This window comes from Eubalaena glacialis, chromosome 4, assembly GCF_028564815.1.
Source record: "Eubalaena glacialis isolate mEubGla1 chromosome 4, mEubGla1.1.hap2.+ XY, whole genome shotgun sequence".
NCBI lineage: Eukaryota > Metazoa > Chordata > Mammalia > Artiodactyla > Balaenidae > Eubalaena > Eubalaena glacialis.
Window position 1 is genome coordinate 52520051 of NC_083719.1, and position 16696 is coordinate 52536746.

General features: G+C 35.6%; 1 protein-coding gene across 9 annotated transcripts in view; it reads left to right on the plus strand.

Annotated features, from left to right (window-relative positions):
• Positions 1-16696, plus strand: part of ERBIN (erbb2 interacting protein) — a 109863-nt gene that overhangs the window by 25791 nt on the left and 67376 nt on the right. For 8 of the 9 annotated variants that reach the window (XM_061189300.1, XM_061189302.1, XM_061189306.1 and 5 more), the window contains exons 2-3: positions 9123-9170; positions 14693-14890. In XM_061189300.1, coding sequence (XP_061045283.1) covers positions 14702-14890 — 189 coding nt within the window. In that variant the 5' untranslated portion in view covers positions 9123-9170; positions 14693-14701. The remainder of the gene's footprint in view (positions 1-9122; positions 9171-14692; positions 14891-16696) is intronic. The other variant, XM_061189301.1, reaches the window with a different exon arrangement.

Sequence of the window (16696 nt, forward strand, 5' to 3'; positions counted from 1 at the left end):
AATGACTGATGATGTTGATCATTTTTTTATGTGCTTATTGGCCATTGGTATTTCTTTGGAGAAATGCCTCTTCAAATCCTTTGCCCATTGTTAAGTTTTGTTATTTGTCTTTTTAGTGAAGGTGAGCCCTAGTGATTTCTCTGCTGTGGGAGGCCATCTAGACCAGAAAGCAAGCATGGGCTTGTGGTTTGGGAAAGTTAATGTCCATAGAAGCAGTCCTGAACTAGTGGGAGACAGGAGCAGATGGGTAACAGCTTGCCTCTCATCCTATAGGCAGACAGTTCTGAGACCTCCTGTGCGCCTGTCTCAGGGAGTTTAAGTAGAATGAACCCCAGTTGTCCTTAGGGATGACTTTGATAATACACCATTTCTTATATTGGCTTTTCCTCCATATCTCATACTCTCACTGCTCCCTCAGGTTATTTCTTAGACAGACTATCTGCATTCAAGTCTTTACCTCAGCCTTTGTTTTTGAGAGAACCCAAACTAAGACAGGTGTTGGTAGACTACTTAGTATTGAAAGAGTTGATAATATTTCAAGATTTGAAACTGGATGATCACCAAAGGTATGAGTATAGATAGAGAAGAGGGCCAACATCTGTATTCTCAGTCACTATAATGTGTTAAGAAGTTGACATAAAGTGGAGCAATTAGCAAAGGAGACTGAGGTCTGGCCAGTGGTGTAGGAACAAAATCAGGAGGATGTGGTGTCTTGGAAGCTAAGTGAAGAAAATGGGTAAAGTAGTGGGGAGTAATGCTACTACTAAGTCAAGTGAGAGATGAACTTAGAATTGTCTGTTGGATTTGGCAATAGGTAGGCCATTAATGATCTAGGAAGAACAGTTTCCATTGAAGTGATTGGGACAAAAGTGTGACTGGAGTGGGTTTGAGAACTGTTGATGAAATAATTGAAGTCAGTGCATATAGACAACTTGTTTGGAATTTTGCTGTAAAAGGGAGCAGAGAAATGGGTTAGTAACTGGAGAGATATCCTCAGGAGAGGTCCTTTTTAAGATGGGAGGAAAAATAACACCTACTCGGTGTCTTATATTTCTGCATGTGATCAAAATCAGTTGTTCCTTAGAATATCTTAGAGAACTAGGGTTCTCCTTGGTTTATTTGAGCATCTTGTTCTGTACCCATCAAGGCTCCCCAAATCATGTGTAATGAGTTCAAGGAGGAAAAGGAGTTGTTATAAGTCATTAGCAGAAACTAAGAAGATTGGGATTTACTCTGGCATAGAGATGAATACTAGGAAGTAAAGAGAAATAAGGGAATACACACGAAGAAATTAGTCCTGCCACTGGATTGTGTTATGGGAATAGTTTAGAATCCGGTCAAGACTGTATGAGAAAGTATTTCTAAGTTTGAAATAATGCCAAGATTTAATTTCCTACCATGTTAAATAAGCACATCATTGTGAATATATGTTTGTGATGCATATTGCCAACAAACGTCTCTTTGCACAGCTTTATTGACCTATTGTTGGAAATAACAGAACTAACTCTGTGTTAGAAAAAGTTGAAATTTACTCACAGACCTTCAGTATTCCTTTTTGGCACAGTTTCACCTTCTCTGAGTTTGGTTATGAGCCATACTGAGCTGCTTTCTTTCCTCATTCTCCCTCTGCTTCCTCCCTCTGATTATAGAATGATCTAATGTTAGGTTTTCAGAGTTAAATAAACCAATTCTAGCTGGGATGTTTGCATTTGTAGTCTTATTTCTAGTTGTGGAATGAAAGATTTTTCTGTAAAAATAATTAGGCCCTCTTTTTGTTCCATAAATTGTCATTCCTTCTAAACTGAGATGGAGGAGAATTCTGAAGATTTTTCTTCTACCTTGACCAAGTTTGTTTCACAAAGGGGTGAGTCAGACTGGATATCTTCCATGGGAGTATCTTTTCTATAAACAGAACTGGTTTATCTACACTGGAAATCTCCTAGTATTTCTTTTTGTTTGTTTGTTTTTTCCCCAGAAATTTTATTGCACTTTCTCCTAGTATTTCTGCTTCTAGTTAGCATATAGGAAGGCACAAAAATTTTTTGGTCCCCTGGTAAGAATAAGAAAAACCTGTAAAGAATAAAAATCACACTTAAAAAAAAAAATAGAGCTAGCAAAAAATCAGTGGAATCAAGGAAGCCTTAGTGAACTGATTTCCATAGGTACATGAACCTCTCATAGGTGAGTCAAGAGTGTGGCAGTTTCCCAGCCAGATTTCAGTATAGGATGAAGCAGGACTTACCATAAATGGAAAGACTGAAGGGATGAATATAAATCATCCAGTCCTCAAGTGACAGTGTGGGCTTTTGTGAAGGGATGGGAATCTGACAGAGCCCCAAAGGCAAAATTAAATCATTAAACGTGATAATTTTATCCACCTTGAATTTTGCCATAAAGAGGAGTAGAGGCTTAGTTGAAAAAAACCTATAGAAATGTATAGCTCTGCAAATTCTAATGGTTCTTGAATTATGGGACACTGCTGGGGTTGAATCTAAAGGTAAACCGAACCAAAAATATCTGGAATTGCAGCCCAAATTCTTCCTATCTCAAATTTTGACAAGATCAAAAAGATATGGCTGTGGTTGGAGATGGGAAGTTGGGGGTTGAATTGATCACAGAAGAATTCACTCTAATTAAAGCTGCAGCCAGTCCCAGCTCAAATTGGTTCTACTAGGAATCTGAATTATCAGTCACTCATCCTAACTGAGAGAAGAGCATAGACTCTCTGGGTAATAAGTAAAACTTAACAATATTACATTCAGTTCTCAACTGTTATTTTATAAAAAGCATCTAGAATACTGTGAAAAATTATGAAATATACAAAGAAAAAGGAAAATATGATTGTATAATTAAGAGAAAACAGTTAACAAAACCAGACTTATTAGATGACCCAGAGTTAGGAGTCAATGAGTTAGGAGACAATGATTTTAAAACAATTTACAGGATAACATGTGAGGGGTTGAGTATTTCAGGAGAGTATTGGGAACTTTGTACCAACACCAGATGTTTTCTAGAACTGAAAAATGCAGTATCTTTTTAAAAAAACTGTTCAAATGGGCTTGATAGTAGTAAGAAATAGACTAAGAAATGGTGAATGTGTGAATAAATATGAAAGTCTATTTTCTGGTTTTTAAATTTATATAAATGACAGTTGAGTAGTGTAAAACAAAAAAAATTGTGGGATTTATAATATATAGAAGTAAAATTTATGACAATAGCATGAAATATGAGCGAGAGTAGGCATAAATAAATTATACTCTTACATTTGTTACATCATATATAAAATTACATAGTATAATTAGAATAGTATAATATTATTTGATGGTGGACTATGATGAATTAAGAATACATACTGTACATTCCTAGGGCAACCACAAAATATATATGTATAGCTTAAAGTCCATAAAATGAGATAATATAGGAAAAAAATAACTATATTTGAAGGCAGGAAAAAAAGGAACAAAGAACAAATAAAAAATAAATAGTAATGTAATAAACTTAAATCACACCAGTAATTATATTAAATATAAATGGTCTAAGCCTACCATCAGAACATAGAAATTGTCAGATTGGATAAAATAGTAAGACCCACCTATATGCTTCATACAAATAGGCACTTTAAAGACAAATTTGGTTAAAAGTAATAGTTGGAAAAATATACATTAACACTTATCAAAAGAAAGTTCCTATGGCTATAGTGATATCAGGCAAACTATACTTCAAGACAAGGATTATTAGCAGAGAGAAAGGACATTTTATATGTTAAAAGGATCCATTCCTCAAGAAGGTACAAGAACCCCAAATGTGTATTTATTGATACTTTATAAGAGATTCAAAATACATGAAATAAAAATTGACAGAAATAAAACATATTTACACTTACGGTTAGAGATTTCAGTACTTTTCAGTAATTAGTAGAAAAAGAATGCCATAAATTAGTAAGGGTACAGAAGATTTGCACACCACTCTCAATCAATTTAACCTGACATTTTTTGAACACTAAACCCAAGAGATGCAGAATGTGACATTTAAATATACATGAAACACTCACCTCGGTAGATCTCATGTGGGGCTGTCAAAACTTCAACATATTGTGAAGACTTGAAATCATAATATTATTTTCTCTGATTACAGTGGAATTAAATTAGAAATCAGTAACAAAATGAGGTTTAGTAGAGCCCTGAATTTTTTTTTTTTTTTTTTTTGGCTGTACCACGCGGCTTGTGGGATCTTAGTTCTTCAACCAGGGATTGAACCTGGGCCCTCGGCAGTGAGAGCTCCAAGTCCTAACAACTGGACTGCCAGGGAATTCCCAATCCCTGAATGTTTTGAAATTAAGATGATTCTGAATAACTCATGGGTAAAATAATAAATCAAATGGGAAATTAGCATTTTAAACAAATTCAACAAAAAGACAACATATCAAATTTTATGCAGTGCATCTCAGAATTTATAGCTTTAAATCTTGAAGAATAAAGTATTAGAATCAATTACTTAATAAGCTTTACCCTAAGAGTCAGAAAAAGAGAGACAAATTCAAAATAAATAAAAGGCTGAAAAAATAGAGAAAAGTGAAATCAGGGAAATGGAAAATGTCCCATCAGTAAATGAACAAATTATGAAGTTTTCTCTTTGAAAAAATCAATACAGTTGGTAAACTTAAGCTTAAAACTACAGCAATTTATATAGCTCTTGAATTTGTGAATCAGCATGTGGTCTTTTATCCTACAAAGAATTACAGCATCATGTCCTCAGGGCTGCATTCAAGGAAGGTAAAAGCAGAAGTTGTAAATCTTCTTGAGGCATAGGCACTGTTACTTGCCTAACTTCTGCCACATTGAGTTGGTATAAGCAAGTCACAGTTCAGCCCAAATTCAAGGATTGGGGAAATAGACTCTGCATCTCTTGATCTTAGGTGGTATAAAACATCGTGGCCATGTTTCTTAATTTACGCTGGTTAAATCAGAAACAGTAAAGAGTCTGAGGTTTTACCCTACTTACAAGCTAAAATGTTAACTTGCCAGAAAACACAAGACTTCTAGACCAGAAACAAAGGGTTTATTACTCCCTGAAAAAGCAGCAACCAGGGCAATATTTTGTGTCAGTTGCCCGAGCCTAAATCTTCATAGAGCTTCACAGTGAGGGTCAGATGGTGCCTGCACAGATAGTAGTGTACGTTACAGAAGGGGAACCCCAAATTAGGAAACTCTGATCTTTCATAGGACCACTGATGACCTGTCTATCCTCTCCTCAGGAGAGTGAGAGAGAGAAACCTTATTTTTACTCTGGAATTTAAAGAAATCATCTCTGGAGAGAGGACACTGAACTATCTCAATGTTGCTAAGTGTTATTATCTGGAATGTATCCTTGTATAAACATCTTAAATTGGCTGTAAATGACATTGCTCAGTGGACCCAGACCATGCAGAAATGTGAGATGTTCATGGAGAATTGTTTTCTAATATAGTATATCCTCTTGTACAATAATTTGCAATCCTCCCATATACAAAATTCGTCACTCTTTTCTCCAAAAGTCTTATCCCACTAGAGTGTCATGTAAGGCTTGAGTCCAGTATCTTATCATCTAACCGAGTTCCAAGTACAGACGAGGCTCTGCTATGCCATTTTGTAATTAGAGAAATGCAAAACACAAATACAGTGAGCTACTTGTCCGCACCTACTACATAGGTTAATATTAAGAAAGACTGAGAATATCGAGTGTTGGTGAGGATTTAATTGGAACTCTGGGAGTGTTAAGTGATAAAACCAGTTTGTAAAGTGACTTGTTTGTTTATTCCTTTTTTTTTTAATAAAATTAAACATGCTTATAGACTTTGATCTAGCAATTTCACTCCCATATTTACCCACAAGAACTGAAGCCTTCATTCTCCTAGTACTTGTACACAAATGTCATAGCACTCTTATTTAGGATAGGTTGCCTTGGCCAGGGTGTTGACTGGAAAGTAGCACATGGGAACTTTCTGGGGTGATAGAAAGATTTTATATCTTGGTTGCTGTTGGTTATATGGATGTATGCATTTGCCAAACTGTACTCTAAAGGTCTTTTTTATTATGTAAGTTATTTGTAAAAATATAAAGTGGAAGTTTCTGCAAATGTGGAAATTCCGTATAACTTCAGTATGTATGTCAACTATTTTATTCCACATTAAGATTTTTTTTGGGGCATATTTAGGCTAACCATGGTTTGATGTGAAAGTTTGATTAACAGTGCTGACATTGAAGAAGCTCTCAGCTTTCTACTGAATTAGAATTAGGCTAGCAGGGGTCAGACAACAACGTTGACCTTGTAAGTGTGAAATTTAGCTATTTTACCAGCCTCCTTTCCTCATTTCTTGCTGTATATGTTGTAGGCATAACACATTTTATACGTTCAGTTATTTTTGTCCTTCAGAATCAAATGCTCCTATACAGCATTTGTTTTTTTCATTACATAGGTTTTTTTACGTTTTTATTTTTGCTCTTTTGCATATAACTATTTTCATTGTTTACTATTCATGTACTTATGGTAATGGGTTAATAATGTCCATAAAATGCCTCAGAATTAAGCACAGGTTGTACCAAATACAGATTAGCAAATACTGTGATAGCCATGATTAAACTAAAATGATCTTATACAACCACTAAATACCATCTAATGGCTATGGGCATGCCTGAGGAGCCTTTGTTGTGCATTTCAACTTCTGAACTCATTTAAAAAGATGGTTCCAACATAAGATTTCTCTTAAATCTAGCCAAGTATAACTTGTGATCTCTTCAGATCCATAGGGAAGTATAACATACTATATTTTAGAAAACCTTTATAGTGATTTCACTTTTCAGTTGGTACAGTAATCCCCCAAATGAGAGTTTATCAAAAAAGGATGGAAAGGGGAAAAGATGGTGGTTTGAGTATAGATGAAATAATATTGACTATGGATTATTGTTGAAACTGTTAGAAAAAAGTATCACATCAGCATTTTGTGTATGATAAAGAATCTTGAGTTTTATATCTCATCTCCTAAATCAGAATCTCTAGGGAGAAGCTACAGTAATCTGTAGTAGTTTTAAAAATACCCTATGTGAATTTCGTTTAGCTAGTTGTACCATGGCGCCCGAGGTTTCTTTTGTTTTGTTCTCCTCCTCATGAGCAGCTTTTTTTTTTTGAAACTGGTGGGAAACTTTGTTAGGATGGTCTATGAATGGTTTTCCAAATCTCTTTATAAAAATGTATCTTTCTCTTACTAGATTACTCGCATCTGGCTACAAAATCGACTGCTGTGACTCTTGATTCACATTCTGCTCCCTCTACTGCTCTATTTTTCCAGTGTCTTTTTTAGTTAAACTACCTGAGTTGCCTGTATTTGCTATGTCAAATTATCCTCTTCCTATTTCTTGAATCCCCTCCAAACAGTGTTTTGTCTCTACCACTGCCCAGTAAGATAATCAGTGACCTTTACATTATTACACAGTGACAATTAAAGTTCTTACTAACATAGTTGATAACTTCCTCCTTGAAACATTTTTTTCCATTTAGCTTTTAGGATATCACACTTTGGGTGGGTGGTTGGTGGGTAGTTTCTCTTGACTCACTGACTGCTTCTCTTCAGTGTTGTATTTCTGGTTCTATTTCTTCTTTATGACCTATTTTTATAATATCTCAGGGCTCAATCATTGAATCTGTTTTCTTCCCTACCTTCCTTCCTTCCCTTCTTTTCTTTCTTTTTTGAATCTGTACTCTTTTGTCCACATTCATGCCCTCGATTCTTTCATCTAATTTCATTACTTTAAATATCATCTCTAAACAGATAACTTCCAAATTTATATCCTTAGTTTGGATTTCTCCCCACATCTCTGAATACCCATATCCAACTGCCTATGTAGGATCGCAGTAGGACAGCTTTCAGGTATTTCAAGCTAAAGTCTCTAAACACAAACTTCCTTCTCTCTTCTCTCTAACCTGCTCCTTCTGTAGCCTTATTCCATCTCAGTTCATTGGCAATGCCATTTTACCAGACTACTATGTATGTGGGAGTACCTTGAGTGACAAATTAAGTGGCCATCTTTGCTTGATATATGCAAAGGTATTTTTTGTGGCGTGTACTATGGGTGGAATTTGTGGAGAAGGTTAAACAACTCAGCAGTCCTAAACAATTTAGCATAGAGACATATAGCCCAATATATTTAAAGTGACCCTGTAAATTCTGAAACACATACTTATTAATAACTTTAAAAAAAGATTATTTATGATGTATATACGTTAATGCTGTTATTTTGGGTTTTGGGCTGTCTTATTTTGGAATGTGTTGGTTACAGGTACAGAAAACCTAGCAATGGTTTAATAAGCAAATAGGGGTTTAGTTTTCTTATAAACCAAGAAATCCAGATATTTCTGTAGTTCAGCTACTCAACTGTGCTATTAGAGACCCCCAGCTTGTTTTGTCTTTCTACTCTGTCAGCCTTTTTGGTAGGTTTTTAATCCTCATGCTTGTTGACTCATGGTCATAGGATAGTAGTAGACATGTTCACATCTGTCCCTGGATAAGGAAAGCAAATGTTTTTCCAGGACCAACCCCCATCCCACCCCCAAAGTAGACTTCTAAGTATATGTCATTGATCTTAACTGTGTCATCCATTACCTGTTCACCCTTCTTGGAAAGCTCAAAAGTGGGTTTATAGCTGGGTCCATTACCACCCTGAATAAGGAAAGTTCTGGAAAGGGGGAAAAGACTGATAAGCAATTAACAGTGTCTGCTATATAGAACCATCAAAAATTACTAAATTTAAATATAATTGGTGATTAGAGTTTATTTGCTTGGGAAAACTTTATTTTCAGTAAGCGCAAATAAATGGGGTTTTAATGGTAGATAGGGAGGTATTTATTATTTGATATAGATGAGGGCTCTTAATAGTTTATAAATGTATTATGAACAGTAAATCCAGTGACTAATTGAGAAGGTAGCCATGTATTTAGAAGTTAGCAAATTTGTGTGTGTCAGTTTATGGGGCTGAATTATTGAGCATTTTAATTTACATTTTGAGGTAAATAAATTAGAAGAGATATTCCTTAAAGTCATAAAGATCTATTTTTATTGTTAATTTTGTTTCTTTTTATGGTTTCCATAGAATGTTGGCTCAATTAAGAAACATCAGGGAGATAAATTCAACCCAGTGGTAAGTAGTTTTAATTTCTTTTGTTAGAAAATGTTTGAGTTATTATGCCTTTTTTTTTTGGTTGGCTTCTCTTCCTCCATTTGATTAGAATGTTTTTGTGTCTGCCGTTTTAAGTCTGATTTCTAAGTGGCTCTAATATCACAACACTGAAATTCTAATTAGCGGTCCCATGTTGATCACCTCCTGTTCTGATCAGGCCAGTCTTTCTCCCTTTGGTTTATTGCTTCTTTGTAGTATTGTGTAAGGGAAGATCTCTTTGGGTCTTGTTATTCATTCCCTTTCATATGGTACTTTCCTCTTCTGACCTCAATAATTAAGGTCCCCCTCCTTTCTTATCAATCAGAAGTTTTTAGTCTAAATTGGGGTCCATTTTTGTATTGGTTCAGGCCCACTGAATTTATTCTGAGGTCTAAATTGCTCTTTCCACTGTCTCTGTCCACAGGAAGTTTTGTTTTGTTTTGTTTTTTTGGGGAAGTTTTCTTTTGTTTTTGTTTTTTTGGGGAAGTTTTCACTTGAGATGTAAACTCTTTGCAGTTTCCTAGAGCTAAGTGTCTAATCTTCTTTTTCTGAATTCATGGTCTCTTCTGAGAAGTTCTGCAGTATGATTAGCACTACAGAAAAGTCTTGGAAGTCTTTTTACCTTTATTAACAATTATTCTGCCTTGTAAATTGCCTCCTACCTCAAGTGCCCTGCACAGATGATTTAAATAAATATAGTACAATAAATACCCTTTTTTTTTTTTTTTTTTGGCCACACTGTGCGGCATGCGAGATCTTAGTTCCCCGACCAGGGATTGAACCCGTGCCCCCTGCATTGGGAGTGCAGAGTCTTAACCACTGGACCACCAGGGAAGTCCCTACACTCTTAAACCATGTACATTTGGTAATAACATTTCATGTACATTATTCTCAGCTGGGAGTTATACTTCCAAATCCATTATGATTTCTGGAAAATGGATTTTTTAGGCCATATCTTGCAAGTTATTGCATACTATCATATTATATAAATATAAGCATACAGTAGTTATAATATGAACCAGAATAATAGTTTGAAATATTGTATTAGTGCTGTCTCCTAGAACTTTCTGCAGTGATAGAAATGTTCTGTATCTTCTGTTATTTAGGTATGGTATCCATTAGCCACCTGTGGCTATTGAGCATTTAAAATATGGTCAGTGTGACTGAAACCAGATTTAAAATTTTGTCTGATTTAACTTGAATTTTCGGGTTAAAATGCCACTGTGTCTAGTGGCTACCAGATTGGACAGAGCAGATGGAGTTTTTTCCCGTTTTTCTTAAGTGTCCCCCTAACTCATTATCAGCTGAAGTCTTAGAATCTCTTGAAAAAGAAAGTGTATATTCATTTTTAGAATCTTTTTTTATTATCTCATTAAACACACAAGTATAAGCTAAATTCCCCTTTAGTGATTAAATTCTTATTAGATCAATAAGACTGCTTATTCTTATCAGTAAAATACACCACTTTCATGTAAACATAGATTAAGCATATTCAGTAAACTTTATTGACAAAGTAATTTTTTGTTTCTATTGAGGTATAATTGACATATAACATTGTATTAGTTTCAAGTAATACAACATAGTGATTCAATATTTGTATATGTTGCAAAATGATCCTTACAATATGTCTAGTTAACATCCGTCACCATACATAGTAACAATTTTTTTTCTTGTGATGAGAGCTTTGGATCTACTCTCTTAGCAACTTTCAAATATACAGTACAGTATTACTAACTATAGTCACCTTGCTGTACATTACATCCCCATGAGACAAAAATTTTAGATAGAAACATTTGATGTTTGACATCATAGTGTAAGGGAGGAAAAATTTTTCCTTCACCCTCTTAGGGTTCCTGGCTGGGTGTGAAAATTAAACTGACAAAGACAGATTAAAAGGAGAAAAATATATACATTTTTTTAATGTAAGTTTTAAGTGACACAGGGAGCCTTTGTAAGGAAAGGAAGACCCAAAGAAACAGTTAAACCTGAGTATTTTTATGCCATGTTTGATGAAGCGGACAGTTGTGTAGAAATACGATAGATCAAAGAGTATGAAGTAAGTGTAGTAAACTGGGGGAGATTTAACAAGTCCTATTCATTAGAATTCTTCTTCCTTCATCTTCAGAGATACCTCCTGGTATAGGGAGGGCACCTGTCACAGGAGGATTTTATTACCTGTTTCAGGGGAGAAGGGTGTGGAAGGTCAGAGTGACCTTCCTGCTTCTGTTTTATCAAACTCCTTTAGCTTAAAATATTCAGTATGCTAGGGTGCCGTATTTTGGGGTGGTTTGTCCTGAACCCCATCGGTAGCTTGTTTTTGTAAACCCTAAAGGAGAAGTATGTAGTAAAGACCTATTGATATTTGAATTATTTCATGAATCTGAGTTCAAGTATATCATTATATATTGAGAAGCAGTATAGTGCACTACAAGCACAGAATCAGTTTCTTTATGGAAAAATAGGGATAATAATAATACATGCCTTAGAAAGATACACGAGGATGAAATGAGAATAAGCATATAGTTTTTTTTTTATATATTTTATTTTATTTTATTTTTTGTTGTGGCACGAGGGCTCTCTAGTTGTGGCATGCGGGCTCAGTAGTTGCAGCGCGCAGGCTTAGTTGCCCCGCGGCATGTGGGATCTTAAGTTTCCCGACCAGGGATCAACCCATGTCCCCTGCATTGGAAGGCGGATTCTTAACCACTGGACCACCAGGAAAGTCCTGAAACATACAGTTTATATAAAGAATTTAGCACAGTGCCTGGCACACATGGTAAGTAAGAATAGTCAGATTTTTTTTTTTTTTAAGTTGCAAGGGAAATACTTACACTATTGTCAAACTCTTTAAGAATATGATATAATTAGAAGAGTTAGAAGCAGTGCCTTGCAAAGCCATATTGGAGCCTGAGGCAAAAGAAAAAAAATTAGTCATACTGATTCTGTCTTTATTTTTAAATTTACCATTTTGGTCATTAATGGATTATTTTTCAGTGATTTGGATTTTTTAAAAAGATATTGCATTAAAATATTTAATTTGATTACTGAGTTTTTGTGTGTGTGTGTGTGTGCGCGTGCGCGCGCGCACGCACGCGCACGTGCCTGAGGCATTTGCTGCACTGGCTTCAACCTAGCCTTGGCTCTGGGTAGAAGTAATCTAATACTCTAATAGAGTCTTCTGCTTAGGGCAAGAATTTATTATTATTTTACAAAGAATTGATAACATTAATTAGCAATCATTTATTGACGTAGGCTTTTCTTTGCTAGTGTAATGTTAGCCTCCTAGTTGGAATTAACCTCGGTATGAACGTTGTGTTCTTAATAAAATTAGCCTTGAGAATTTTCACTAATTCAGAATTGAGCCTTTCCCCCCAGTTAGATTGAAATAATGAAGCCTGCACTTTACTGGAGCAAGTTTCTTCTCTAGTGTGTAACCTTATACACATATAAGACCTATAAACTTTAGAAAAATTAAAAGAACAATATTAATTGAAACAAAATATACTTGGCATAGATTGGAATTTTGATGTGGGAGAGTTACAGGAAAGTTAATGGCTGGTTAGGAGACCTGAAAATATCTTTGTACTCCCACTTTCTACTCAGAACTGCATAGAGTCAAGTTCTTAATTGAGAAACAGCTCTTAGTCAGAAATTAAAGAAATATCTTTGTTGTATTAGGGTTTTTCTTGTTGAGGATGAGCAGACTAATAAAGCATGGTTCTTTTAAAAAAAAATTTTTTTAAATTGGCGCATAATTGCTTTACAGTGTTGTGTTATTTTCTGCTGTACAACGAAGTGAATTAGCTATATGTATACGTATATCCCCTCCCTCTTGGACCTCCCTCCCACCACCCCCCCCATGCCACCCATCTAAGGACATCACAGAACACTGAGCTGAGCTTCCTGTGCTTTATAGCGTGTTCCCACTAGCTGTCTATTTTACGCATGGTAGTGTATATATGTCAATCCTAATCTCCCAATTCATCCCACCCTCCCCTTCCCGCCCCCGTGTCCACATGTCCATTCTCTACGTCTCGTCTCATTCCTGCCCTGCTAATAGGTTCATCTGTACCATTTTCTAGATTCCACATATATGTGTTAATATACGATACTTGTTTTTCTCTTTCTGGCTTACTGCACTCTGTAAGACAGACTCTAGGTCCATCCACATTTCTACAAATGACCTAATTTCATTCCTTTTTATGGCTGAGTAATATTCCATTGTATACATGTACCACATCTTCTTTATCTGTTCATCTGTCATTGGACATTTAGGTTGTTTCCATGTCCTGGCTATTGTAAATAGTGCTGCAATGAACATTGGGGTACATGTGTCCTTTTGAATTATGGTTTTCTCAGAGTATATGCCTAGTAGTGGGATTGCTGGGTCATATGGTAGTTCTATTTTTAGTTTATTAAGGATCCTCTATAGTGTTCTCCACAGTGGGGTTCCCTTTTCTCCACATCCTCTCCAGCATTTGTTGTTTGTAGATTTTTTGATGATGGCCATTCTGACCAGTGTGAGGTGATACCTCATTGTAGTTTTTTGTTTTTTTTTAAAATTAATTAATTAATTTTTGGCTGCATTGGGTCTTTGTTGCTGCACACAGGCTTTTTCTAGTTGTGGCAAGCGGGGGCTACTCTTCGTTGTGGTGCCCAGGCTTCTCATTGTGGTGGCTTCTCTTGTTGTGGAGCACAGACTCTAGGCCCGTGGGCTTCAGTAGTTGTGGCATGCAGGCTTCAGTAGTTGTGGCTCGCAGGCTGTAGAGCGCAGGCTCAGTAGTTATGGTGCACGGGCTTAGTTGCTCCGCGGCATGTGGGATCTTCCCGCACCAGGGCTCGAACCCATGTCCCCTGCATTGGCAGGCATATTCTTAACCACTGCGCCACCAGGGAAGTCCCACCTCATTGTAGTTTTGATTTGCATTTCTCTAATAATTAGTGATGTTGAGCATCCTTCATGTGCCCCTTGGCCATCTGTATGTCCTCCTTGGAGAGATGTTTATTTAGGTCTTCTGCCCATTTTTTGATTAGTTTGTTTTTTGATATTGAGCTCCATGAGCTGTTTGTATATTTTGGAGATTAATCCTTTGTCTGTTGCTTCGTTTGCAAATATTTTCTCCCATTCTGAGGGTTGTCTTTTCGTCTTGTTTATGGTTTCCTTTGTTCTGCAAAAGCTTTTAAGTTTCATTAGGTCCCATTTGTTTATTTTTGTTTTTACTTTCATTACTCTGGGAGGCGGGTCTATATGCTTATAGAAGCATATAATTGGTTACTTAATGGATCATTTTGTGAAGTACAGAAGTGCTTGAGTTTAATTTGAAGTTCACTATATATAAAATTTGATAGTAAATTAATGTTAAATGCATTCTATTTAGTGTGTGTTGGGGAGGAGATATTTATCTGTGATATGTAAACTGTGAGAATTGAATTGGAATAATTTGTTTTGAAAAATTGTTATAATACATGTTTTTACTAAATTTATTTTTGTTTGTATATTCCAGTGTCTAAAAATGACTACAAAACGAAGTTTGTTTGTGCGGTTGGTACCATGTCGTTGTCTACGAGGAGAAGAGGAGACCGTCACTACTCTTGATTATTCTCATTGCAGTTTGGAACAGGTTCCCAAAGAGATTTTTACTTTTGAAAAAACTCTGGAGGAGCTCTACTTAGATGCTAATCAGATTGAAGAGCTTCCAAAGGTATGTTAATCCAGTCTTTCAAGAATTGCCTTTGGTTATTTTTATGCCTAGAAATATGATATTCCCAATGTTGCCATAATGCTGCATATATATATATATATATATATATATATATGGGCATTGTTTCCCCTTTTTTTGGTTTAATTTCACCTTAGGGTGTGCAACATGACTCAAATTTTTTTAAATAGAATTTTTAACCTTTATCTCTTCTTCAAGTTAATTGCTTAAATACTTGTGCAAATAATTTAAAATTTTGTATTTAATTCCAGTACCTTAGCCACTAAGGCAGACAATAAGACTGCACAATTTCTGCAGCCAATAGATTTAACTGGACAAAGAATTGAAATTAATGTTTTTCTAGTTTTCCTGAGACATTGATCTACATTATAGTTATTGAGGATAAATTGTCCTTTCAGTTATCACATCAGAATTTTGCTTTTTAACAGCTTTGTAGAGGTAGTATTCTGTTTTCCCCATTTCAGTTTGTTTGGAAAAGTTTTGGAGGACTTAACGTTTCTGAAATGTAGGAGCAACTAGCAGGAGAAAATAGGTTTGTTGCCATGAAACAGCATCTCACATTAACAACTTCTTTGCTAAAATTTTTTAGTGGCGGCTACTTCTTTTTCCTTAAATTCTAACCCGTCTTCATCCTCTACTCAGTTTCTTATTGTTGCGCGGAAAGCTATGATAGTTTTGTCAGAGAGCTTTACCACCCACACAGCAGTGGTTTTCAAGCTGTGGGTAAAGACTTATTAGTGGCTCATAAAAATCAATTTAATATATGGGGCATTTCCGAATAATGAACTATTATGTGGACTGGTAGATTTAGAAAATAAAAAATACAGGACACCCAATTAAATTACACTTTTCAGATAACCAGTGAATAATTTTTTAGTATAAGTGTATCTCATGCAGTATATAGGACATACTTTCACTAAAAAATTATTGTTTATCTGAAATCCAAGTTTAATCAGGCATCTTGTATTTTATCTGGCAACCTTAACTGTCATAGAGTAGAAAATAAAGAGGGTTGCATGTATCTATTGTAACTTAAAATATTTGTTTTAGATTTGTGTGTGTGTATATATACACACTGGATGGCAGCAGTGTTTTGAAGAAGGTTTTCTTTGGGTGACCAGTAGTAAAATCATTTTGAAAGCAGTGCTATCCAAGATTGTCTTATAAAGAAATCTGTATATAGATGTGGATAAAATATTAAAGGTTGTGGGTTGCATGTTCATGAATTTCTCCCCTAAGTTGTAATAGGGTGCTTTGTAATTGACTGTTCCCTTGTATATTGTTTTTCAGCAAGTAATTTATCTTCCTTAGCTAGTTCTCCTAGAGAAAATGGAAGACTAAAATTAGTCCCTTTTTCTAATCACCACCAGCAAGGTCTCAGTCTGGGGACTGTGTTGAAAAGAGAGAGGCTTGCTCTGATAGTGAAAATAACTGAATCACTTATCATGCCTGGCAATTTTCCATTTTTGGAAGAATGCTCTTCTTAAATAGGACTTATTCAGTGCCATTTTGCACACAGTTTTGTTTTTTTCTAAAGACTCTTCTTTTTTAGAATAATTTTAGATTCACAGCAAAATTAAGAGGAAGGTCTAGAGATTTCCCAAATACATACCCTGTCCCCCACACATGGATGGCCTCCACCCTTATCAGCATCCCCCACCAGAGTGGTACCAGAGTGGTTAAACCACCAGAGTAGTTAAAACTGATGAACCTATGTTGAAAAATCATAATCACCCAAAGTTCATAGTTTACATTATGATTTGCTCTTGGCGTTGTGCATTTTGTGGG